Raw genomic sequence first — 25,305 nt, 5'->3', positions numbered from 1 at the left:
TTTGTTCTTCTGATTTTATTTTGTGTCTTGGTTGGGGTGGGCAGAATTTTTTCCCTTTGGAGTATGAAGCACATTGATATTTGTACAAAAGATCTGACAGCTGGGGACAGTGAGGTTCCCCGTGGAGGAAGTGCTGGTCTGCAAACATTTACTGTTGGCGCGCACCGTTTCTGGGAAAAGTATTGATTTGTTAATGGTGCATACCATCCTGCTTCACGAAAAACAGGACAAAGTTTAAAAATCAATAAACAAAAAGGTATCGCTAGCTAAGCAGAGGCAAGTTACTCTCCAAAAGACAGAGGTAGACCGACTCCCCACTCCTGACGTCACGCATCCCCCTACCCTCGGCCCACAGCCTCTGTCTCGGATTAGCAATGCAAGCGAACTGTGATTCTTGGTGCAATGAGAGAAGTCACAAAATCAACCGTAATATTCAGGCAAATTCTAAAAAAAAAAACCCCTATCTAAATCCGTAAATCCGTTAAATAGTTCTCGCATTTGCTAGCTAAGCGAATATAAGATGCGCCCTGAGGCTGGTGAGTGAGCAAAGAGGGACTCACTCCCCTTCCCCTTGGCCTGCTGCGTCTCTCATGGATTCACACAAATAAATCAGTACTACAAGTGAACTATGATACTTACTGCGATGTGAGAAGTCGCAAAATCAACCAGAATGTTCAAGCAAATTATAGAGAAAAACCTGATCTAAATCCATTAAGTAGTTCTCTCGTGAACAACAGACAGACATACAGGCATACAGACAGACTGTCGTTGGATTTTATATGTATAGAGATAATCATCTGGATTTTTTTCATTCTCCTTATCTGCTTCAGTGGTGGAGATCATTATATGGCAGAAAATAACAGTATCAGTACATACTTGTGTTCTCACAGGCAAAACGGAGGACGTACGGCTCCCTGGCAAAGGCATCTTCATCACCCACTTGGTTATCTTCATACTGGTAGGTGTCGATCAGCTTCACCGTATCATGTCTGATAAAAATACATAAATGTGTTTATTTGTGTTGAAGGCTAAAAAACTTCTAGCTTTGTATACAAATACATCATTACAAAGTGACCCCTACATCCACAAACATTCATTGTAAGACAGCCCAGGCATGAATCCTTTACCTGAATGTGTGCTTTTCATTGCAGGTTTGGCAGCTGAGTCAATCCCAGCAATATCCATAACCAGTTCTGAATGGCATTGCTGTATTGTCCTTTGCATGGTATCCTCACAGTCTCATGATAGCATATCTAGGTGGTTAAAACCATGCATATCCAGGTCAGGAGCTTCAGTTAATGTTCTTATCAAACACTAGAATGGGGGGATAAATGTGATCTCAGTGATTTTGACCATGACGTGATTGTTGGTGCCAGATGGTTTGCTTTGAGTGTTTTGCTCACTGCTGATCTCCTGGGGTTTCCATGCACAAAATTCTCTAGAATTTACTCAAAATGGTGTGATAAAAACCCCAAAAAGGACTGTGGATGGAAACGCCATGTTGATGAGAGAGAGTCAGAGGAGAATGGCCAGACTGGTTTGAGCTGACAGAAAGGCTACGGCAACTCGGATAACCATTCTGTACGACAGTGGTGAGCAGAAAAACAACTCAGAATGAACAGCACATTGAACCTTCAGGTGGATGGGTTACAACAGCAGATGAGCACCTCGGTTTCCACTCCTGTCCGCCAAGAATACAACTCTGAGGCAGCACTGGGCACAAGATATATACATATACTGTATTTTACAGATGAAACCAGAAATTGGATAAATCCAGCATTACCTGGGTAAACCTTGCATTACCCAACAGACCTGAGTAAAGCTGGAAAAACTTATGATTTTCTAACTTTACCCTGATTATCTGTTTTGGATAATGCAAGCTTTACTCGGGTAATGCTCTAGGGAACTGTGCCCAGCCCTGTAAAGGCTCATGAGAATTGCAATCCCTCAATGGTATATTCAATACAACAACCATAACCTGACGTAGGGACACGAATTTGCCACACAGCACACGGTTTATTTAAGCAGAGCAGCACTTTTTCTTTGCTCTACTACAGACCACAGCACACAAGGGAAAGCACAAAAGTACCAAAGTACAAACAGTCCAGCCCAGAATCCTTCCCTTCTTCTGCTTCTTCTCCTTGTCCTTCCACCACCACTTCTCCCCGGCCAGGTTTTGTCCACCTCCTCCTAACTCTGGCTCTCCAAATGGAGTGAGGCGTCTCCTTTTACCCAAGTCCTGGCAGTGATTCCAGGTGGCTCATCAGTATTACCTGGAATCACTCTCAGGTGTGTGCTGGAAGTCCACTATAGGGCTCTGCGCTCCCCCTGGTGGCCCCCATAAAACCCAACAGGGCTGTACCAAACTTTAGCTCCTGGCATGCCCTGCAGGAATCCATGGTACCACAGCCACCCAAGTGGGCTGCGCTCTAGCATCCCAGGGGAGGTATTGCCTCAATGATGCTCTCTACCCTGGTCCTTCCATTCCTTTGGCATTCCACCCTTCACAATATATATATATATATATATATATATATATATATATATATATATATATATATATATATATATATATATATATAGTGGAGGATGGTCGGGGCTCTTGCCTGGCCAGAATGCCCAAACTGTGGAAGGACCTGGGGAAAGAGGATTGACGGGACAGTTTCGTCCCCGGGCTGATAAAGAGCAGCCCCCTTGGTATTCAGTGGGGCCACGGGTTATGAGCATGGAGGCTCAACCCTGTTGGAATCCATGGCCACCGCCAGGGGGCGCATGGACCTTTCCAGGGCCTTATTTGGTCACACTTCCACCACAGTGTGGTCAGAAAAAGCTCGTTAGACACCTGGGATCAATCCAGGTGCCTTATAAAAAGGAGCTGCCTCACTCCATGAAGAGCCGGAGTTGGGAGGAGAAGACAAAGCCTAAAGAGGAGTGGAGGGAGAAGGACTGGCAGCAGAAGGGTGTTAGTGGTGTTGCATTATGCTTACGCCTATTGTTGACTGGTGAGAAGAAAACTGTAAATAAACGTGTATTGTGTGGCAAACTTGCCTGCTGCCTGTCTGTATCTGGGTAAAGGGGTGCGCTTACTATATATATATATATATATATATATATATATATATATATATTTATATATATATATATATGGAAGAGAAGGTCAGACAAGTTTGCCACACAACACACGTTTATTTACAGTTTTCTTCTCACCAGTCAACAATAGGCATAAGCATAATGCCTATACATAGATGTATGTATGTATGACCTTACTTATCATGCAATTCTATTTTCATAATGCAATTTCATATTTATAATGCAGTTTACATATTTTTGAACTGCAATTTCTAGCTTCAAAGGCAAACTCTTTCATTTCTTTACATGATAAGTTACAGTCTTAATTTACCCAGCACCCAGTTTTACAGAATATTTTGCACTACCTGTAGAGGAACATAAACTGCTCTTTGTATGTCTTTCTGCCAAGCGGTGAACTAAGTTCCATTTTGTACTGGCAATTAGGATTTTCTCTGTGGATGAAGAAAAAGATGGCGTAAGATGACACAAATATGTACAAACACATACATTCTGTTATATTGTATACACATTTAAGTGTTTATGAATTGAGCGTATGTATGTCAACCTACAATTACTGCATAATAAAGTGTAATACACATACTGTATCTAGCCTGTTTTGATTTAATAATGCTATGATTACTTTTAAAACATTCTGATTATTTATATAACACTGTACAAATAAGCTAACTACCGTATATACTCACGTTTAAGTTCTCCCGCGGATAAGCTGGGGCTTGATTATTACCATATAATTTCCGGTATTTTATAATGTCGGTCATATAAGTCGAATGCGGAAGGCTCACGCTATTGGTCCAAGAGATTATGATAAGCTAATGCCCATCTGAGAGAGTAACCACGGAGCACACAGCCTTTTTCTTCTATGCATTGTGCCTACGTGACCACACGGTAATACCCAAACTATTCTGAAGCGATGTTTGCACTGATTTGTGTTTTTTGTATCTCCCACCCTTATACACCTTTATCGTCAGAGCATCCCTTATCAACGATGGAGTGTTCGATCAGAAGAAAATGTGAAGCTAGTTTTAAATTAAAAGTCGTTGAAGTGGCGAAAAAAATTGGTAACTGTGCGGCTGCAACAAAATTTGATGTGTTTGAGAAACTGCTGCGAGATTGGAGGAAGCAAGAAGATGTAAAAAAAAAATATCGTATTTTTGAACAGGCGTATAAGTTGAGGTTTGATTTTATGATTCACTTTTCGGGTTTCAAGACCTGACTTATACGCGAGTACATCCGGTATATTAAGAAAACAGTATTGTGACAGAATGCACCTCTGTAAATTAAACTGACAGTCAGTAGACAGGTCGATAATCATCACGTGTCCATAGCACTCAGTGTATATTGTACAATCAAATTAGTTGCAAATCAAATTCTATTTAAAAAAGCTGGCTGATACCAAAGGATAAAGTCTGCACACACAAGGCGGTAATTGAGCAAAACTAGATGTCTATGAAAATCAGTAAAGCCAAAGAGGATAAAGTTTGCAAAGGGAAAGGAATTTATTACAAACATAGATAATAACAGAAAGATACAGGGTATTGGATACTAATAGATACAAAAATAATTAAGGAAAATGAATAACCTGGAGCCACACTTGACCAAATGTTACAAAGGGTTTGTAGGATTATAGGGTCTTGGTGTAATCCCCATCTAATAAGTAGGGTGTCCCACTAGAGTGGTAGCTCATATCGCCTTCTGCTTCCTGTTTCGATTACTAAGATCAGATGGACTTGTCTTATTTGTTAAAATTTGTTAAGTGTGTGGTAGGGATGAGCAAACGTCTTTTCTTTTAGTGGAGTTTGCAGAGTCAACATACAAAGTCTATTTCATGAGAAAAACAAACTATCCGTACACATTTACACACCATCTCCTCAGCATGACTTAACATGATTCCAAATAGAGACCGACTCATAGAATACTAACATCTATTCAAGTGGAATAACAAACAAACTGAGAGAGTGACAGCATGGTTTCTAAAGAAGGAAAGAAATAAAGCTGAAAAATTCATACTTATTCAGTTTCTTTACAAAATCCTTCACTGCTGTGTTTTTGATGTCCACAACTTCCAAAATGAGTATGATATCATATCGAGAAACAATCTAAATGAAACCATAGGGAAGAAAAAAAATTAAAATAAGCAAACATTGCTTCAAGCTTTTCCTTATCATCTCTATTTCCTGTGCAGATATGTATAAAATGGTATAATTGTATGTGTTATCTTATTGAGACAATTCATCTTTGACTGGGAAAATTGTACTGATGTTGTATAATGGAGACGGAGAAGCACATGGGTCCATGTTTTGAGCTGGAAACTCATCTCATGGGTTGCTGGGACATCTATCAAAGCCTTGTCACAGAACATGTCTGGAAGGTTGCCAGTCCAAATCTCATTACTGCAAGAAGGGATCCTACTCCATTGGGCCCTTAAGCCAGGCCCTTATGCTCCATGGGTGCTGTGCAATGGCTGACCCTGCACTCTGATCTCCAAAGGTCATGTAAGAAGACAATTTCCCCTTTGGGGTTAATAAAGTATATCAAATCAAAATATCATTACTTAATCTACTACAGTGCAACAACAGCCAAGTGAACTTTATGTTCATGATAACATTGCTGAGTTCATCATTGAAAGTGTTGCATTGCTCTGTAGCATCAATGGAAAGAGATCAAGAGGAAGACTGAGAAACACCATCAGTGGAAATGCTGTGACATGGTTCTGGAATTACATAAGCTGCAATGACGTTTTAAGTTTGGTGAGGTAAAGAGACAGGGGAAGACCATGATCACCAACATCTACATTGGACATGGCACTTAGACAGAGAGAGAGAGAAAACATTTCTGGTTGATGCAACTTATTTATACCACTGGACTGACTCCAACACATCTCCTCCCATCAATCCCTGGTCTGACTGAGAGAGATAGCTGTTCATCTTTATTAAGGGCATATGGTTAGGATCGCAAATATTCTTATTTGCCCAATAGGGTCTATTGATATCTCAACATCAGCATGGTGGCCCCATTATATATATCACTTAGTTTCACCTAAGAAATACATTTTCTCCTTGCCCTTTCTCACTAAATGAATCAGAGATCTGGGTAACACAATTTGAAATTATGTTGAAATGTTAAAACTCAAGTAGAAATTCCTTTCTTCAAATCTAACGTTTTAGGACAGGGTGGTCTGTTACCGCCTCAAAGGGTACAAATCCAGAATCCAGCTCCGGATGGAATATACTGTAACTCCACTGGAGGCATTCTAAATCACAGACCAGGCCCATTCAAGCACACCGTACCTCGTGACTTGACACACATGACCTGCAGTGTCCCTATATAGACTCTAACCTCCATGCTCTTACCTTGATGAGTACTGGCAGGATGTCAGGGTTGGATATTTTATTGACACCAAATCTTTGGACGTTGAACGAGGCGATTTTCATCTTTTCTCTGTTCCCCAACTTTTCTTGACAAAACAGGCAAACTAAAAACAAGCAAGAGAATAAAAGAGCCCACTGTTAAAAATTGGGATTAGTGTCACTGAAGCCTATTCTATCAGCTTCACCAGTGGTTTATTATGAGTTCTTCTTAATCTCCATTGCATGACATTTCTGTAGCTGAAGCACAAGTTCCTACTTTATCCCATCACACAGCTTTTTTTTCATAATTATGTTTACAAAAATTCTTATAATAGTATGTTTTGGTGATTAAACAACTACTATGATCCCATTTTACAGAACTCTTCATAATCCATCCATCCATCCATTATCCAGCCTGCTATATCCTAACAATCGGGTCACAGGGGTCCGCTGGAGCCAATCTCAGCCAACACAGGGCGCATGACAGGTAACAATCCCTGGGCAGGGCGCCTGCCCAGCGCAGACTCTTCATAATAAAATATCAAAAATCCTTTACAGTTCTATAGCAAAGTGCAGTCTCACTATTACATTGAACGAATTCCTGTCTAAGCTAAAATTAACAAGTGTTTGTTTCTATACCTGCTTTTTCTTGGTCAGGTTCAATGGGAGCTGCTGAAGCCTATCCTGGCACGATCAGGCACAAGACAGAACACAACATCTGAACACATGTCACCTAAAATATTCTCTATACCTGCTTATTATAGCACAGGGTTGTAAGGGGACCATAGGCTTCCTCAGCGACATCAAGAGTAAGGCATTAATCGGTCCTGGAGGAAACATTTCTTACACTTATTCAGGCATGATCTATTCATAGTCATCAGTGTTCCTCCTCTTTGTGTGTGAATGGAGGTCTGAAAATCTAAAAAAGAGCTACATGGGCATGGAGTGAATATGCAAGCTTCACACCGACGGTGAGCAGGCTGAGAAGTGACTGCTGCTACATGGAGTTGTAAGGCAGCAGCAGCACTAATCACTACCTTGTAATGCCATATAGGGCAGCACAGTGATGCAGCGGTTAACTCTGCTGCCAGGTCCTGTCACTATTTAGGTGGGATTTGCATGTTCTCCCTTTGTTCAGATGCTCAGATCTTGTTCAGATCTTGTTTTAATTTGCTTTATACAAATGAGCAGGTTCATGTTATTTTGTGTTATAAGTAAGTGTGCCTTGTGATGTAGTGCTTGGATACAATCTAATTCATAGTGACTCCAAAAAAAACAGGTTCAGTATAATATAACTAGGGGGCTCTGCTCCCTGCTCACTTCGCTCACCAGCCCCCATTTGGGCCCTACGTGTTCGGCAGTTCCCGGATCTGCCGCTTGCGAAGAATCGTGCTTTGCTTTTGGATAAACATGAATATCAAGTCTGTCTTTGATATCTCCGTCTTTCAAAACTATTATAGCTGACAATTCATCACTTGTTGGTTTATTTTATAGGTGAGCGTGATCTTTCGGATTCATATAGAAATCCAAGAAAATTTCTTTGTGTTTTTCAGATAAATTTCGTGTAAAGTGCAATACTTTTGGATGTATGGATTTGTATCCATTATTGGCTGTAGAATTTCGAATACGTCTGATCGTTTAACTCTTTCGATCCTATGTTGCATCGCTTCTCCGTGATCATAAATATAAACCTGAAAACTTTGATTTCTTTGAAATTAAACTTGTAGTAGCTCTGCCATATCACTTATGTCCATATATTCAATCTGTTTTCACTGTTCTGTTATTTCATTTGTTAGCGCTAATGCTATCTTTGCTATCAGTTTTTTGAGACTTTCGAACTTTAGTACTTTCATAATCTCTAACCTGCTCTGCATGTGTACCACACCAATGTTTTTGAACCTCTTTACAACGTTCTACTAGGTCTTCTACTCTTTGTCTTTTCTTCTTCTACTCTTTGTCTTTTACTTCCACCCCCGCTTGGACCTGTTAGGTTTTCAATTCATCTCTTGGCACAAACTCTCGTCTCGCGGGATGTGAAATTAGCTCTCTGAAAATGTCTCGTCTCATCTCTCTGAAAAAGTTCATCTCGTCCCAAGATTTTTTTATGTAATATAATATAATATAATATAATATAATATAATATAATATAATATAATATAATATAATATAATATAATATAATACGCTACTGTGGCTGTCTGTTTGTCTGTCCAGGATTTTAAATCACCTGTAGCTAGCAAACCATTTGACCTATTGACCTGAAATTTGGTACAAATATACTATGTGGTGTTTACTATCCACTTTCGGGATGATGATTGACCTCCAAGCTTATTCCTCATTTTATTTATTTATTTTTTATTATTTTATTGTAGAATCAACACTCAGCAGCGGCCAGCAACATAAACACTGACTTAATCAGTTTTAACGCGAAAAGATACTGACGAAAGAGGAGAAGAAGCGGGTCGCTAGAGTGGAGAAGAGAAGAGCTGCTCAGGAAACAGCAAGCGTATCAACCTCTAAGCAAACAAATGCTAAACGTACAGAGAAAAAGTAGGAAAACTAGGAATGCTCAAGTCAAGTGTATTCACTGCATGTTATCATGCAGTGCGCCGTTACTATAATTAAGGACAGCATGGTACCACAGTGGTTAATGCTGCAGCTTCACAGATTGAAAATCCTGGGTTTAAATCCCATGCACACTCACCATCTCCAACGTTTGCTGCCTGCACCTTCCTGCAAGTGGTCTTTTTCTTCCCACATCACAAAGACATTTATGTTAAATTAACTTACAAGCTATGAATGAGTGAGACAGGTACATGAATTTGCTTGTGCTCCATTCTGGATTGACTTCCTACTTTGTGTCCACTTCTGCTCTGCTGAGGCCCTGGCCCCCATCGTCTTGGATTGAATTAAGTGGGTTTGATCACAGATCATAGAAACTTGACAGAGCACAAGTAATAAACTAAGGTGCAGAACTTCAAAGCAGCAAGAAAGAAAAGCATTGGGCATTTTCGATGGTTGATGTAAATAACCCTTTGTTTCTAAATTGATTATTACTAATGTAATTGAAGTCAAGTATTTGATGGCACCCCGGCTGGGATGGTGGATCAGTTACCCATCTGGGAGGCTCTCATAATGGACAGAGAGAATTGATGGATGGACATCCCAAGTGAGATTGTTCGTGTTCCCTTTCCCGGTCGAAAAGACATAATGGAAGGACAGTGAGAGGACTCTGTCTGACTTCCTCAATATGCCAAGGTGGCAGTGTCCCTCCGCCGGGACTCCAGAGTGCACACCCACAAGGCAGCCTGGGTGTTATAATCCTGATGGATTCCTTTCAGGGAGAGGACTTCTCCAATTTAAGGGTTGCATCCTGGGTGCAGTGTTGTGGCATCAGAAGTTCTCCCCAGGGTCTGGCATAAACAAGCCACTCCACCTCACCCAGACGAACTGGAGTCAGGAGAGGGGAAGGACAAAGGTCACCTGGAAGGTGTTGAGGAAGAGAAGAGTTTTATTGTGCTCCGTGGGAGTCTGTGTGAGTTCTTTCTTTTAATATAAACAGACCTTTGAACCTGGGAATGTCTTTGTGTTGTTGTGTAGTTGGGTTTGGGACTCTGATATATCCCATTCTGGTCACACTAACTTAAAAAATATTCTTAAAAAGAAGCTGCTCAATGATCTTCTGCTGAACTACAAAATGTTTATACCAATATCAAAACCCTGCTTGTCTTGGCCAACCTATTTTTATATGAGATCTAGTGATAGAGTAATGTTACAAAATAAGCATCATCATCTAATTTTCACACAAAAAAAGAAAGCAAACATATGTAAAAAAAAACTCCTCTGCAGTCAATATGGAGCCAAATGACACTTGCTATTAGAAGTTAACAGCAGCTGAAGGATGCCGTTTGTTTTTACAGTACAGTTGATCTAAAAAAAAAAATCAAAGAGTTTTATATCAAAGGAGAATGAATATTGTTCTGTAGCTGCTAGTTTAAATTATTGAAAAATGCGTACTGTGCCCTCTTGAGAAAATACTGAAGTTAAGACATCAGAATGTTTCAATTAAAAAGATGGAGAACAACAAGAGACATTGTCACTTGCGGCCTGTACTGTGCGTAACAGCATCCTGAACCCCAGACACATCTACCACAGACACAATCCTGGGTTCAAATCCGGCTTTTTCCAATAGTGCTGTGAATGGTTTCCACAGAACAACCCAACACATCGATTCCTTTTCTCCTTCTTGTATTCCTTCCATCCTCCTCCATTCCTCTCAGTTGAGTGTTGCCTGTCTTCTCTCCCAGCTCCGACTCCCTGGGCCAAGTGTATCCGACTTCCAGTGCTCAATCTTTTGCATCCACTTCTAGGTCAGGTAGGACCACGACGGTCCTTGTACTTGTAATATATATGACAGCTCCCCCTGGCACCCCAACCCCTCCAAAGGACTCAATAGGGCAGCCCCATGGGACCACAACTCCCATGCTGCCCTGTGGACATCCATACCGAGGCTCGCCAGATGGAACACTGCCACCCAGTATACAGGGGGAATGCTCTGCCCATAGCGTCCTGTCCTTCCAGCCTCCTTTCCGTGTCCATGTCCTGGCACAAAATGGGAATATCGCCGCTCCCTCACTGAAATACTTTAATAATGGCCTCCTGGCCAGACAAGTGAGGAGGGTCCACCCCGACTGTGATGTCAGTTTATCTCTCACATACCGAAAGGCACAATTTAGTCATTTTGAAATATTTTACTGAATCTCAAATGTGTAATACCAGAGTGAATTAAGTTCTACGATCTGTCCCTTGCATATCATTCTAATCTTGAACATTTGAAAATATGAATTTATCATCATGGAAGAAAAACAACTTTTACATCTGGCTGTTTTTGTTAAGTAGACGTCTTCTAAACACAGTCAGATTTGTGTTTAAAGTAAGGTGTTGTGTTCTCTCTTTGTGCTGCATTCGCAGTCTGTTGTTTGTATTGTACTGCGGTCGTTAGTCTATAGGAGACACACAAATAAGAATCTCGCTGTACGCTTGACAGTAAACCTGATATTAAACCTTAACATGTGTAAAACTTGAACCCTAGACAAAGACAGAATGTTTAAAAGCACACATATTTATTTCTTATTTAGGTGCACAAACATAGTGCACAAAGCACCACAATGCTCAGTCCATCTTTTCTTCTACTGCCGCCACTCCTCTCCGACAAGCTCTGTCCACTGCCACCCAGCTCTGGCCTTTGAGTAGTGGCTGCAGGCTCCTTTTATAGCCCACCCGGAAGTACTCCAGGTGGTAATTGGCCTAATTAGGCTGCACACCGGCTTAGGGAACCGTGCAACTCCCCCTGGCTGAGCCCTGAAGTCCCTGGTCTGTGCCCCCAATATAATTCAGGGGGGGCTGCCACCAAGTGTTCCAGGGGATGTAGTGTGCATCCCATTGCTGCTCCACCAGGTCCAGTGTCAAAGGGGCGTCCTGGCCGGGCATGGGTCCTGGCCGTCCGCCACACATGGTTGTCTGTTATTTACTCTTCATATCATTTGTTATGCTGAACAGATGTGCCGCTGCTGTTGTGAGCACGTTTTGCCTAAGGCTGCCCACCCCTTGTAAGTCTGCCCCGGCTTTATTACTTGTACCATTTAATACGTCTTTGAAGTGAATGAGGCTGCCACTCCTCTTTTGAGAAATTCGAGAACACTACAAAGGATGGTGGCGGCCCCACACTGGGACTCTTGAGTCCCTGTTTTGCTGCAGTGACCTGTTTTTTTTTTTTTTGTTGTTGTTTTTTTCTTTTTAATTGCTTATAGTAGGGAGCAGCTTTGCTTCTCTGAATGCTTCAAACACAAACACATTTGTCATACAATAATACATAAAAATAGATAATTACATTATTAATTGAATCAACACATGAAATAAGCAAGTCTATCGCAAGCCAAATTAACATTTAGAGATATCTCCAAATGAATTTTGGATATCTTAAAATGTAATTTACTTTTTAAGATATCTGAAACTCGCTTTGAGATATCTTAAAATAATTTCCTTTACATTTTAAGATATCTGCAATACATTTTGAGATATCTCAAATGTATTTCAAGATATCTCAAATACAGTTTCAGATATCTCAAAATAATTGTGTCTGCATTTCAAGATATCTCAAATGAATTTTCAGATATCTTAAATTGACCTTTCATGCATTTTAAGATAGATATCTGAAAATGCTATTGAGATATCTTAAAATAATTGAGTGTCCTTTTAAAGATATCTTAAAATGCATTTTAGATATCTTGAAATACAATTTGAGATATCTTGAAATACATTGTTAGATATCTGAAATGGAGCAGAGACCCATTTTAAGATATCATGAAATTAATTTTAGATATCTAAAAATGTATTTCAGATATCTGAAAAAAATGAATTTCAAGATATCTTGAATGCTTTTTAAGATATCTAAATTATATTTCGAGATATCTCAAAATAACTTCCTTCTCATTTCAAGATATCTCAAATTCATTTTGAGATATCTCGAAATAGACAGGAAGTCCCATTGAAAGAATAGGAAATGTTACAGGAAGTGATTTTGAGATATCGCAAAATGTATTTGAGATATCTTGAAATGCACAGGAAGTTATTTTAAGATATCTCGAAATGTATCTGCAATATCTCAAAATGCACAAGAACGTATTTCAAGATATCTCGAATTGCATTAAAGATATCTTAAAATGCATTTCAGATATTTCAAAATGTACAGCATATCATTTCAAGATATCTTGAAATCTATTTAAGATATCATAAAATGCTTTTTAGATATCTTAAAATAGATGCATTTTTAGATATCTGTAAGTCAATTTGAGATATCTCTAAATGTTAATTCGGCTTGCCATACAAGTCATCATCCTGGACATTCAAGGCAGTTCTGGGCTTTGTGTCCATAGCTGTTTCTGTGAGGCTCTTCCTTATATTTGGCTCTTTTGTGTTGAGTTTGACTTGCCATTTTGTTTCTTCTATGGTTTCAAAAAGTACTGTTTATAAGTGATAAAAACATTTCTCTCTATTATATAAAGAAATCCAGGGATGAGACAAGACTTTTTAGCCTGAGACGAGATGTGACTTTTACAGAGAGATACTTTCACATCCCACGAGACGAGACTTTATGCCAAGAGATTTAACCACGTCTGGGGCCAGAAATAAAAGACAAAGAGTAGATGACAAAGTACTGTAGAATGCTGTAAAGAATTCAAAAACGTTGGCACAATACACATGCAAAGCAGGTTAGAAATAATAGAAGTACGAAAATTTGAAAGTGTCAAAAAAATTATAGTGAAGATCGCATTAACACAAACAAGCAGAAATTATTACTCGATGAAATAACGGAATATATTGTTCGGCTTTAAACTTTAAGTCGGAGACTTGTACACTGTAGAACGTCTAATTTGTGTTGTCATCAGGGAAAAGTAGGGTTTCTTCCCAATGAAGAGGCATATCCGCGAGAATTAAAAAATTTGTTATATGTGAGCGGCACAGACGCGAAGTGGCTGGAGTGTAGCGCAGGTCGGGGGGTTGGCAAGCGATGCGAGCAGGGGGCAAAGTCACCAAGTATTAAAAAAAAAAAATCTAAAATACTGTCAACTGGCTTGATTGTCAACTTAGCTGACCATCTTTTGTTAAGAATTGTCTGGATGCGTCTGCCCCTACTCCATGTGACTGACTATCTTTGTGCCCCTCGCCCACTCCCATCTATGCCTGCTGCTATGCCACAGTTGTTACATAACATTCATGGGATGGAGAGGCAGGGGGCTTAAATTGGGGAAGCACAGATGATGCTTTGTTTGAGTACTGCATTTCATGAATATTTCAAGTTTCTATCCACCTTAATGAAAGGACAAGTGTTTGTGTGTTTGTGTGTCCATCAGGTTATAATAAAAATTTAAAAATACGGACGTGAGCATCAGCAGGCTTTGCACCCTAGGAACCAAGTTACTCAAACTATTTTATAACATTTCAGTAATTATTTCTGATGCACATCTTTCTGATCATAAAATAGACCATTACAATGGTAACTGACGAGAAGAATTCATAATTAATTACAGAATTACGGTATTTGAGGGTTCTTCTAGAATGTCTCTTTCTCTTGCACGTTTTGGCTCAAAAACTAATCAGCATATCATCACCTTATAACAGGCTTAAGTTTTGAGTTTGGTATTTGTCCGTCCAGCAGTTTTAGCACTGTCCTCAAGAAATTGTGACACACAGACACACAACCATCATCAAAATATTGATGCTTTTACTATCAGGGGACCAGTGGCGGCTGGCCAATAGAGGGCGCTAGGGCGCCGCCCTCCCTGAACCACACACACAAAATAATAATTATATAAATTATTTAAATGTATAATTATATGATGTGATATATTAGAAAATCTTCTGTAAAAAATAAATGTTTTCACCATCACCATATAACTTCTCTGCCTGTCAGCACGTCTCAATTTCAGCTGAGGGGCGATCGAGATATCGCCCAAAGGAGGCGGGTCTTTGTAGAATTTAGTCAAATGCTGATTCAAGATATAAATATATTCAAGATGTGACATAAAATTTAGCCAATCAGCGTCCTCAAATCTTAACTGAAATGGGCGATTTTTCTGTCGCCCCAAGCAGCTAAAATCAAGGATGGTCTGTAGTGGCGCAATTTTCAATTAACATTACGTGACAATGGTGGACTCAGGTGTTGTTAATTCCGGACACGAACCCAACTCTGTTCAATCTCTACTCCAATATCCGTTTGAGAAGAGAACTTTGGCAGAAAAACTGAAGGTAAAGGAGCTGGGTCCAGATCAGCCTAACCTCTTAATCAGACAGCAGATAAGCGAAAAAGGGAAGAAGTACACGCGAAGCTACTCTTCCAGTTGGTACACCAAAAGGCCTGGCTATGTGGATGCGTTTCTGCTAATGCCTTATTTTGTTTCCGTGCTTGTTGTTTAAAGCAACTGGGACAGATCCTGCTTGGACAGTTACGGAGTGAGAGATATTAGAGGATCAAAACTTTCCTAAGAAACACAATGACCCAGGACCGCCTTAATGCTCTGGCAATGCTTTCTATTGAGAAGAAACTTGTCAGAGACATTCCTGACTTCAATAAGAAAGTAATTGAGAAGTTTGTTAATCAGAAGGAGAGAAGAGCAAAATTCCTGTACAAATAAGTAAAAAAAAAGATGCAGTTTTTTTTTTCCCACCACAGTTATTTTCCTGTACATGGTTGTCCTCACATTTGTCGTGTGTGTGTATATATATATATATATATATATATATATATATATATATATATATATATATATATATACTGAAATAATTGATCAGACATGATTTAATAATGTTCTTTAACTTTGTCTGCATTGCAATAAATCATATTGCTTTGATTTGTGAAGAATTGTTTGAGAAATTGTTTGCTGTACCACAGCCCCACCTCAAAACATTTTCACCAGCCGCCACTGCAGGGGACTCTAAAACATTTAGATCCATTGAAACCAGAAATCAAATTTTTTGATGAAACTAAAGCTTCTGCATAGACAATGAGTTATGGTGGGGGAGGGCGCAAAGCAAAAATCGGCAAAACAGGAAGAAGAAGGGTCAGAAAAATCAAAAATGATACCAAAACAAGGTCTAATAAGAAAAAAAAAATTGGTCTTATCATCCAGCAGCCATGCCACATGGACATCAGAACAGTTAAAGCACCTGAAGCTAAGCATGGCATGGTGGAGACCATCTAGAAAAAAGTTTGAGTTGCTGCTGGAAGAGGTTTTAAAGACATGAGCAGAGGGTATTTTACCCTGTGGTCGGAATGTGGATCCCAATTCTCCAGTGCAATGATGGGGACACTGTGCTGTAAAAACGTGTGCCATCATTCAGATGAGATGTAAAACTGAGGTCCTGACTCCCTGTGGTCATCAATTGGAAAGAGTAGAGTTTATCGTGATGTCCATGGCCTAATCATTCTGGCCCCCTATTCATCCCATGTCCCTAATTGGCTAACTATCTAAATCATGTATTCACCACCTTATAGTTAATGCATGGTGAGTGTATTGGCACAAAATGGCTGCCATCACATCATCTAGGTGGTGGTTGTAATGGCTCCCCACTGTCTATATAAAATGTTTGTGTAGTGAGAAAAGTGCTATATAAATGTTAAGAATTTTTATTATTCTAGTATGGTAGAGACCTTCTTGCACTCGCATGGCCACGTGAACAAGGTTTATAGCTTTAATGCTAATGACTAATGGGGTGGACGGCTGGGGATTCTGCCCAGCCGGGATGCCTGGAAGGTGGAAGGACCGTGAGAGGGACAATACCTCCCCTGGGATACAAGTGGGCAGCCGTCCTGGTTTGCATCGGGGCCACTGGATCAGAGCTTAAAAGCTCAACCCTGTTGGGGCCCATGGCCACCGCCTGGAGTATTACAGAGCACATGGAGCACATCTGGGACATTATTAAAGGGGCCGCCTCACTCCATTAGAGGAGCCAGAGTCAGGAGGAAGAAGATGGAGCTTGTGAGGAGAAGAGCAGAGGCAGCAGAAGAATTGAGAGAATAATAAAGGAAAGAAGGGACTGTGAGCACTTTGTGACTGTTTAGTGCATTGTGTGGTGTTGTAAAGCCAAAAGGAATATTCAACGTGTGTGTATTTGGACATCTGTGGTCTGTCTGTCTGTGTGTCGGGGCTGAACCTCCACACTGGTAACTTCACATGGTGGACAACGGATGAGTGAAAATAACAGACAAGAGCTACGAAAAACCAGGCCAATGCAGAAGCGAGCACTATCGCAATTTGCCAGCAAAACATTTTGACTGTAAGAGTGGTATAGGTTCAACAAGAGTTGGTCAGAGGAAGCAGCAAAAATGGGCGGCTCAAACTGAACAAGAAAAGGCCATCACAAGGGAACGGGGTCGGGTATGTATTACTATTACATCAGAGAAATGGGTGACCCATGTATCAAATAAAAAAACATGAGGTCTACGTTGAAAACTTCGGTTTCAACCTGTCTTAGGCGGGTAGCACAGCTAGAACAGTAGTAAGGGGTTTAGTGCCTATCAGTTCTTATATTCCAGTGCGTACATTGCTATCTCAAGATATAGGCTTATGTGTGCTGCAAATATAATTAAACATGATTTGTGCTTTAACTAGTGATTCTAATGTATTTAATATTGTGCTGTATTTCTATGTTTTGCCTATATATGTATGCATTTAGTCACACTTATTTTAAAGTACTTTAATATGAGCTGCAGTATGAGGCCTTTTGAAATACACACATCCAAACAGAAACTGGAAACAGAAAATATCCAAAGTTTCAGATTAAAAATAAGAAAAGAGGGGGTAATACTGAAGTCATACAGTTTATTGGCCAAATGTTGCTAATAATATTTGAATAAGATGATGAAAGGTGGAAATTATGACACACCATCGCTGCTATCTGATGTGTGTTTGTGGGTTAACATCTGGTTTCTGTCTAGCTAGAGGTCATTACACCATCCTCCCGCCTTTGGGTCTTTTCTCCAAATGGAGTCACCGGAGTACAGGTGACCGGAAAACTTAGTGACGGACAAGAAACTGGTCTCATTGGTGTCACCTCCACAGCTGTGGGATTCAAAAATTTAAATCAACGTAAAAAGCTAAGTGCTATTTTTATTTTATGATGTTCACATACTCTGATGTGCATCCAACCTACCTGATCTACCTGATAAGGGGTCTCTCTTTGAACTACCTTACCCAAGGTTTCCTCCATTTTTTTCCCTACAAGGTTTTTTTTGGGAGTTGTTTCTTGTCTTCTTAGAGAGTCAAGGCTTGGGGGCTATCAAAAGGCAGGGTCTTTTAAAGTCTATCCCCACTCCTGACGTCATGCTACCCCATTACCTCGGCCCGCAGCCTCTGTCTCGGATTAGCATGAGCACATTGCTCCTGCAAGTGAACTATAATACTTAGCGTGATGAGAGAAGTCGCAAAATCAACCGGAATGTTCAAGCAAATTCTAGAAAAAAAAACAATCGAAATCCGTTAAGTAGTTCTCTCATTCGCTAGCTAAGCGGAGATAAGGTACATGCCACGAGGCTGATGAATGAGTGAGGAGGGGCCGTCCCCCTCCCCTCGGCCCGCTGCATCTCTCTTGGATTCTCGCAAATAAATCAGTACCACCAGCAAACTATGATACTGATGAGAGGGGTCACAGAAATAACTGGAATGTTCAAGTAAATTATAGAAAAACAATCTATATGCAACAATCTATTACTGTCTATAGCTTAAGGCAGAGCACACAAATCCAGTCTTTTAAAGTAATAATTCTCCTTTCTCCAGAAATACCACCTCCAAAAGATTGTACATGAGGAATTCAAGCTGGAATAAACACTTCAGCATGAACAGCAGGCTGGTCCAGTGTCTCATTAAAAGCCACACAGTGTTTAGTGGCTCGGCTCATTCACTTTCTTTTATTGTTTTCCTGTTTGTGGACTCATTTTGAGCAGGGGTGGCCAACACTCACCCTGGAGGGTCACAGTAGCTACAGATCATTCCGTTATAAGGATTTTCTTAATGAGTGACCAGTTTTTGCTAGGAATGAACGTCATTTAATACATTTGTTATTGAAGACTCAGACGCTTTAAATCAGGGCTGAGCACCGTCAGTCTTGAGAGGCTGCAATGGCTTCAGGTTTTTATTCCAACCCAATGGCTTCATGAGAAATTATCCATTGCTGATGATGCACTTATTGCTCAGGTGACAATTTTTTGCTTCATTTTAGTTGTCTCATTTGTTAAGATTTTGAACCCTTAATTGCTTATTTTAGTCCTAAACAGCTGTATTCATTGTTATAACTGCTCCTTATTAGCAATAAGATGCAAATGACAAAGGAGCCAGCAGTTCACCATGTAGCTGGTCTCCATTTCCACCCATGTATATTCATCATTCACTATTTGGTTTAATTAATTAAGTACTCAGAAGGAAACTGAAGAGAAAATGAAGAAATGAAAATTACTCATCCGTTTTAGGCTTTAAATCACTTGCATGATACATCTCTCTCTCTGTCTCTCTGTCTCTCTTTCTCTCTCTCTCTCTCTATATATATATATAGAGAATATATACTCAGCAAAAAAAGAAACGTCCTCTGACTTTCAACTGTTTTTACTTTCAGTAAACTTAATGTGTAAATATTTGTATGAACACTAAAAGAGTCAACACCATAAGACATAAACTAAAAATGTTTCACAATGTGTCCCTGAATGAAGGGGGGCTCAAAATCAAAAGTACCAGTCAGTATCTGGTGTGGCCACCAGCTGCTTGAAGTACTGCAGTGCATCTCCTCCTCATGGACTGGACCAGATTTGTCAGTTCTTGCTGTGAGATGTTACCCCACTCTTCCACCAAGGCACCTGCAAGTTCTTGGACATTTCTGGGGGGAATGGCCCTAGCCCTCACCCTGCGATCCAACAGGTCCCAGACGTGCTCAATTCCTTCGACGATAAACACGAATCCGTCCATCACCCCTGGTGAGACAAAACCGTGACTCATCAGTGAAGAGAACTTTTTGCCACTCCTGTCTGGTCCAGCGAAGGTGGGTTTGTGCCCATAGGCGGCGTTGTTGCTGGTGATCTGGTAAGGACCTGCCTCACAACAGGCCTACAAGCCCTCAGTCCAGCCTCTCTCAGCCTATTGCAGACAGTCTGAGCACTGATGGAGGGATTGTGTGTTCCTGGTGTGACTTGGGCAGTTGTTGTGGCCATTCTGTACCTGTCACACAGGTGTGATATTCGGATGTACCGATCCTGTGCAGGTGTTGTTACACGTGGTCTTCCACTGCGAGGATGATCAGCTGTCCTTCCTGTCTCCCGGTAGCGCTGTCTTAGGCGTCTCACAGTGCGGACATGGCAATTTATTGCCCTAGCCACATCAGCAGTCCTCATGCCTCCATGCAGCATGCCTAATGCACGTTCACGCAGATGAGCAGGGACCCTGGGCATCTTTCTTTGGGTGTTTTTCACAGTCGGTAGACAAGTCTCTTTAGCGTCCTGCGTTTTTAGAACTGTGACCTTAAATGCCTACTTTCTGTAAGCTGTTAAGGTCTTAACGACCATTCCACAGGTGCATGTTAATTAATTGATTATGGTTAATTGAAAATGCATGGAAAACATTGTTTAAACCCTTTACAATGAAGATCTGTAAAGTTATTTGGATTTTTAAAACATTATTGTTGAAATACACAGTCCTGAAAAAGGAACGTTTCTTTTTTTGCTGAGTATATATATGAAATCCAGCGTCTGTCTGTCTATCTGTCCTCTTTTCATGAGAGAACTACTTAACAGATTTAGGTCGGGTTTTTTTCTATAACCTGCTAGAACATTCCAGTTGATTTTGCGACTTCTCTCATCTCGCTAAGTATTATAGTTCACTTGCAGGAGTGATTTATTTGTGCTAAACTGAGACAGAGGCTGCGGGCCGAGAGAAAGGGGAAGAGTGATGTCAGGAGTGAGGAGCTGGGTGAGACCATCCACAGTCACGCGCCAGCCTCCGTTTGAATCACTCTAATTCGTGCCACATTTTGGAGGGTACCTTTCCTCTGCTTAGCTAGCAATGCCTGTTTGTTTATTGATTTTTAAACTTTGTCCTGTTTCACTTCTATGCGGGTGGAGTTGTGGGGAACAGCTAGTAAAAAATAAAAATCAGTAATTTAAGAATAAGCTGACATGGTAGAGTTAAAACAAGCCATGAAATTCGATCAGATCTGTTATTGGTGAGGATTGGCTTCTAACTGAGCAGCAGGTTTAGAGCAAAAACCTGCAGCCACTGCGGCCCTCCAGGTTTGGAGTTGGATGCCCTGATTTTGAGTGTCCAGATTGAGACTGTTCATCTAGTTTCGTTACTTGCTTATCCATTTCAAGGTTGCTGCTAGTAAAGTCCACAAGACTGGACAGTCCATCAGAGTTCTGTCACTCCCAATGGGCTAAGTTATAGTGAACAATGAACTTAACAGAGAAAACCTGTGTGAGCATGATAACTCCCTACAAGAAGGTCCTCACGTACTCACTCTTCTGACCTTAACAGAGGCCTCTCTTATGAAACAGAGCGAGAGCAGGCAGAACTTTTGTGGTTTTTTTTGCTTCACATGCAAGCCTTGCTCTTACTGCTGTATTCTTCTAAATGTACCTTTAGAGAAGATAAACAGGTACAGGCATGAATACTTATTAGACAATCCTCCAAAACACATACATCTGCCTGTGTCTGTGTACCTTAGCTGTCTGTGTTTCATAAAAGTGATATCTACCCAGACAGGGCAGGGTGGTGACATGGAGCCTCACAGCACCAGGAGTTCAGATTCTATTCCTAGATAGTCACTTTCTGTACTTGTTTGCTCCTGGTATTCTGGTTCCCTCCCACATCATGAAAATGATTACCAAGTACTATAAATGAACTACTTAGAGGTCAGGCCATGTATAATTAAACATTACGGAAAAGGGGAATTCCAAGTCTGATGATCTACAGTGCCAGTATGTCAACAAGAGCAAGTGTTATCTCATGTAGTGCCTTTCTCTGGTGAACGTGCTCAGCATTTTGCATTTGATTCCTCCATTTGTTTTTTTAATAGATTTATCACAGGCAGGGTAAGCGACCCATTCACTTTGTGAGAACTGAACCAGCATCTTTTTTTCTTTACAGTCCATTTCCTTAGCCACTAGGCCACATTTCCTTTCAAGCAGGCTGCCATCAAAGATAACAACTTGTTATTTGGTTAAAAAGACATTCCTGACCATTTTCAAAACCTGATAAGCAGGACAGAGGCTGGGGGAGGTACAGTCTCTCCTAAAGACATGTGCGCTTGTAAGGGGGTGGGCTACAGAGCTCAGACTCAGCCTATCCTGTGTGGGAGAGTGACTCGGATTGGCTCCAGGAAGGCGGGAGCCTGCACTTCAAAAGCAATGGCTACAACTGTGTTATGAAGAAGTTCTGCACACCACTGAGACAAATGCTGTGCTCTACCCACACAGATTCAGGAAGTGGGCTTTAAAGCAACAGCTGACCACAAAGCACTCTTTTGGCTGTCACAAGAACTGAAACACAAATCTGCTCTGTGAAAAAGTGAAAACATTCTCACTTAAGGAAAGTGAAACAACACAAGTTAACACTTGTCCTCACTTACTACAGTGTGATTTAAGGCTTTGTATGAATTACAGCAATGTGAGAGGCATTGTAACATTCACTCCCAATGTTACTGTGTCACTCAAACAGGTACAAATACAAATACATACATACATGTATTTCACACTTTCTGCTATTCACCCATTTAAAATCTAGACAGTACATGCAGAGGGCAAGTTCTCCCTACCCTTTGGTTGAACAACTCAGAAGAAGAAGAAGGAGAAGTGCTTACTTACTTGTGTGCTCTTCAGATGGTGTAGAAGGTCCTTCTGCGTCGCAGGGTGAGTGAAACTAGCCGGCTAAGTGGGGCTTTTCTCACACTTAACACAAATGGCAAGCTCCACCTACAAAACGAGAGCAGAAAGATAAGACCCGCAGGGCTTCTGTCACTTCCTCTTCAACACGGCTTTGATCAGCTTCACTCATTAACAAAGAATGGTGTTCTGTTTAGCCACAGGTAACAAAATAAATTATTAAGCTTGAATTTTATACTAGTTCAGTAAAACAAAGGTGAACTCTTCAACCACAGTTTGGCACTTATGGCAGTGGTTCTACATTCTTTGATTTTATTATTTTATATAACAAGGGAATGATTTTAGGTTTACAGGGTCATTATTGTTGTTTGTACACAGGACAGTGAAATTCTTAGTTGCTTGTGCTTATCAACATACAACACATCACCACTCTGATTAGTGAGAGCTTTGAAACAGAAGAATTTACAACGCCTACAGTATCTACAGTACCATTAGGGGACAAATAAAGTTCTATCTATCTATCTTTCTATCTATCTATCTATCTATCTATCTATCTATCTATTAGGAGACATATTAATATAGTAGAATTTGGAAGATGATTCTAAAATAACTGCTACTTACCCTTATGGAGCATAAGCCATCAATGACACATTTACAACAAACATTGGCTCACAGTTATCCTTTCTATACTCTTTTAGTTTTGCTTCTGTGTTTGACTTCCTTACCGTTTCTTATTCTGCCTTTCTTTTTGCCCCCATGGATTATAGGTCAAAGCTCGTCAGGTATGTTGAAAACAGATTTCCACGATTGTATTTCCAATCCAGCCTCCTCTTTCTCTTCTGGATTTGCTTAGAGACTGGCTCTTATCTTGCTTACTGCTACACATCTTCATTTCTTATTTTGTCAGTCCACTGCATATTGAACATCTTTCTCCCTTGGACTGATTGGCTCCCAGCTGATGAGAGTGGACCTTCTTGGATAACATCAGGGCCACACACTCGGTGTATGGGGTGTCTTCCTCCTCCTATTGTAGAGTACAGCACTAGCTATTCTATTGTTTATCTTAACTGTGCCAACTGTGTCCATCTTGTCTCACTGAGTCCTAAGAGGTCATATATTGTAGTTCCTTATCTCTTGTGCTGCCTGTGCCATTTTGCATGTTTCATACATGGTTATGATGTTCCAGGTAGCCATACAAGTGATCTGCTTTGTTGCAAGAAGGAGCATCTGCAGCACAGGTTTCTTTTGGGTTTCTCCATGCCTCTTCATATTTCCTTGCAGTAAAGTTCCTTCCAGTCCAAAGCCTAACTGCTTCTTGATGCCATTGTTGATTCAGTAACAGCATGTTTTGATCAAACACAGTTGTCAATCCTATGCCTTAAGGCGAGATGGTCCATTTTGTCTGACCTCTACCCCTTGACCTGGCCCTGCCAGGAGCTAAAGCTCCTGTTGTCATAGCTCTCCAAGTCACTGAGATGTACAAGACACCCTACCATGACAAGGCATGAACCAAAGGACAGCAAAATACCAAATACCAAAATAAAGGTAGACATGCTCATTGACCGCTTGAATCTATTAGATTGTTAAAGGAGTTGGCACTCAGTGATACAGTACTGGTAACTGTGCTGATGTCCTTCAACTTCACCAGTTTAGGTCCAAGCCCCAGCTTGATCACAAGTCTCTATCAGCGTGCCATTGGTAAGTTCTTCTCCGGTTGCTTCCACATTCCTCCACCTTTCATATTTCTTTATCTGGTGCCTCCTAACTAGTATGGTGTATACAGTTTTATGAATGTGACCTACGACAGACTGGCATCCTGTAATCTCTGGAGCTGTCAGAATAGGTTCCCCATGACCCTTTACCAAAAAAAAAAAAGCAGATTAAGAAAATGGATGCAGTTTGCACATTTCCAATGTGTTCTAACGAATTTCCACCCACATCCTAAAAAGAGTATGTTAGGTTTATTGAGGACTAGGGATGAGCGAGTGATAAATGATGGACTAGAACAGGCTCATCACTTCTTTTTACCAGAATCAAACAGATTTAGGAAATTGAAAAAAGTGGATGGAATGTGCACCATCCCCTGGGTCCATGTGGGTTTTCTCCTGGTACTCCTTATTCCACTCACATTTCAACAGAATTCATGTTGGTTTGGAATGAGTTTCTGTCCTATGATGGATTAACGCCACTTTTTGGCCTGTTTTCTGTTTCACATTCAGTAATATAAGAATTGGCTGAGCATAGGCTTTTACTGGAAAAAAAGCAGATTGAAAATGAAGAAAATGAATGGAGTATTGGCAGCATGCCTTGCAACAGTCAGACTGGGGTCCGTGTTCTGGTTTCTCCCCATGGGTTTCCTCTCGATGCTCCATTTTCCTCCCACAGTTCAAAGGCACGTTGGTTAGGTGGGCCAATGATGATAAATTGCCCCCTGTTGTGCATGTGTGTG

The 25,305-nt window shown here is 40.6% G+C and overlaps 1 protein-coding gene across 2 annotated transcripts in view; it reads right to left on the bottom strand.

The window, feature by feature from the left end:
* The window catches only part of dnase1l4.1 (deoxyribonuclease 1 like 4, tandem duplicate 1), a 43,355-nt gene extending 20,413 nt beyond the window's left edge, over positions 1-22,942 (bottom strand). The window contains exons 1-5 of one of the 2 annotated variants that reach the window (XM_039771936.1): positions 22,839-22,942; positions 6,441-6,562; positions 5,098-5,186; positions 3,435-3,521; positions 877-989 (exon numbers count right to left, since the gene is read on the bottom strand). In XM_039771936.1, the coding sequence (XP_039627870.1) occupies positions 877-989; positions 3,435-3,521; positions 5,098-5,186; positions 6,441-6,521 (370 nt within the window). In that variant the 5' untranslated portion in view covers positions 6,522-6,562; positions 22,839-22,942. Of the gene's footprint in view, positions 1-876; positions 990-3,434; positions 3,522-5,097; positions 5,187-6,440; positions 6,563-22,834 lie in introns of both variants that reach the window. The other variant, XM_039771937.1, reaches the window with a different exon arrangement.
* Between the last annotated feature and the right edge of the window lie 2,363 nt (positions 22,943-25,305).

The sequence above is a fragment of the Polypterus senegalus genome, chromosome 12 (assembly GCF_016835505.1).
Source record: "Polypterus senegalus isolate Bchr_013 chromosome 12, ASM1683550v1, whole genome shotgun sequence".
Taxonomy (NCBI): Eukaryota; Metazoa; Chordata; class Cladistia; order Polypteriformes; family Polypteridae; genus Polypterus; species Polypterus senegalus.
The sequence above is the reverse complement of the archived record's forward strand: the minus strand, read 5'-3'. Positions and strand labels throughout refer to the sequence as shown.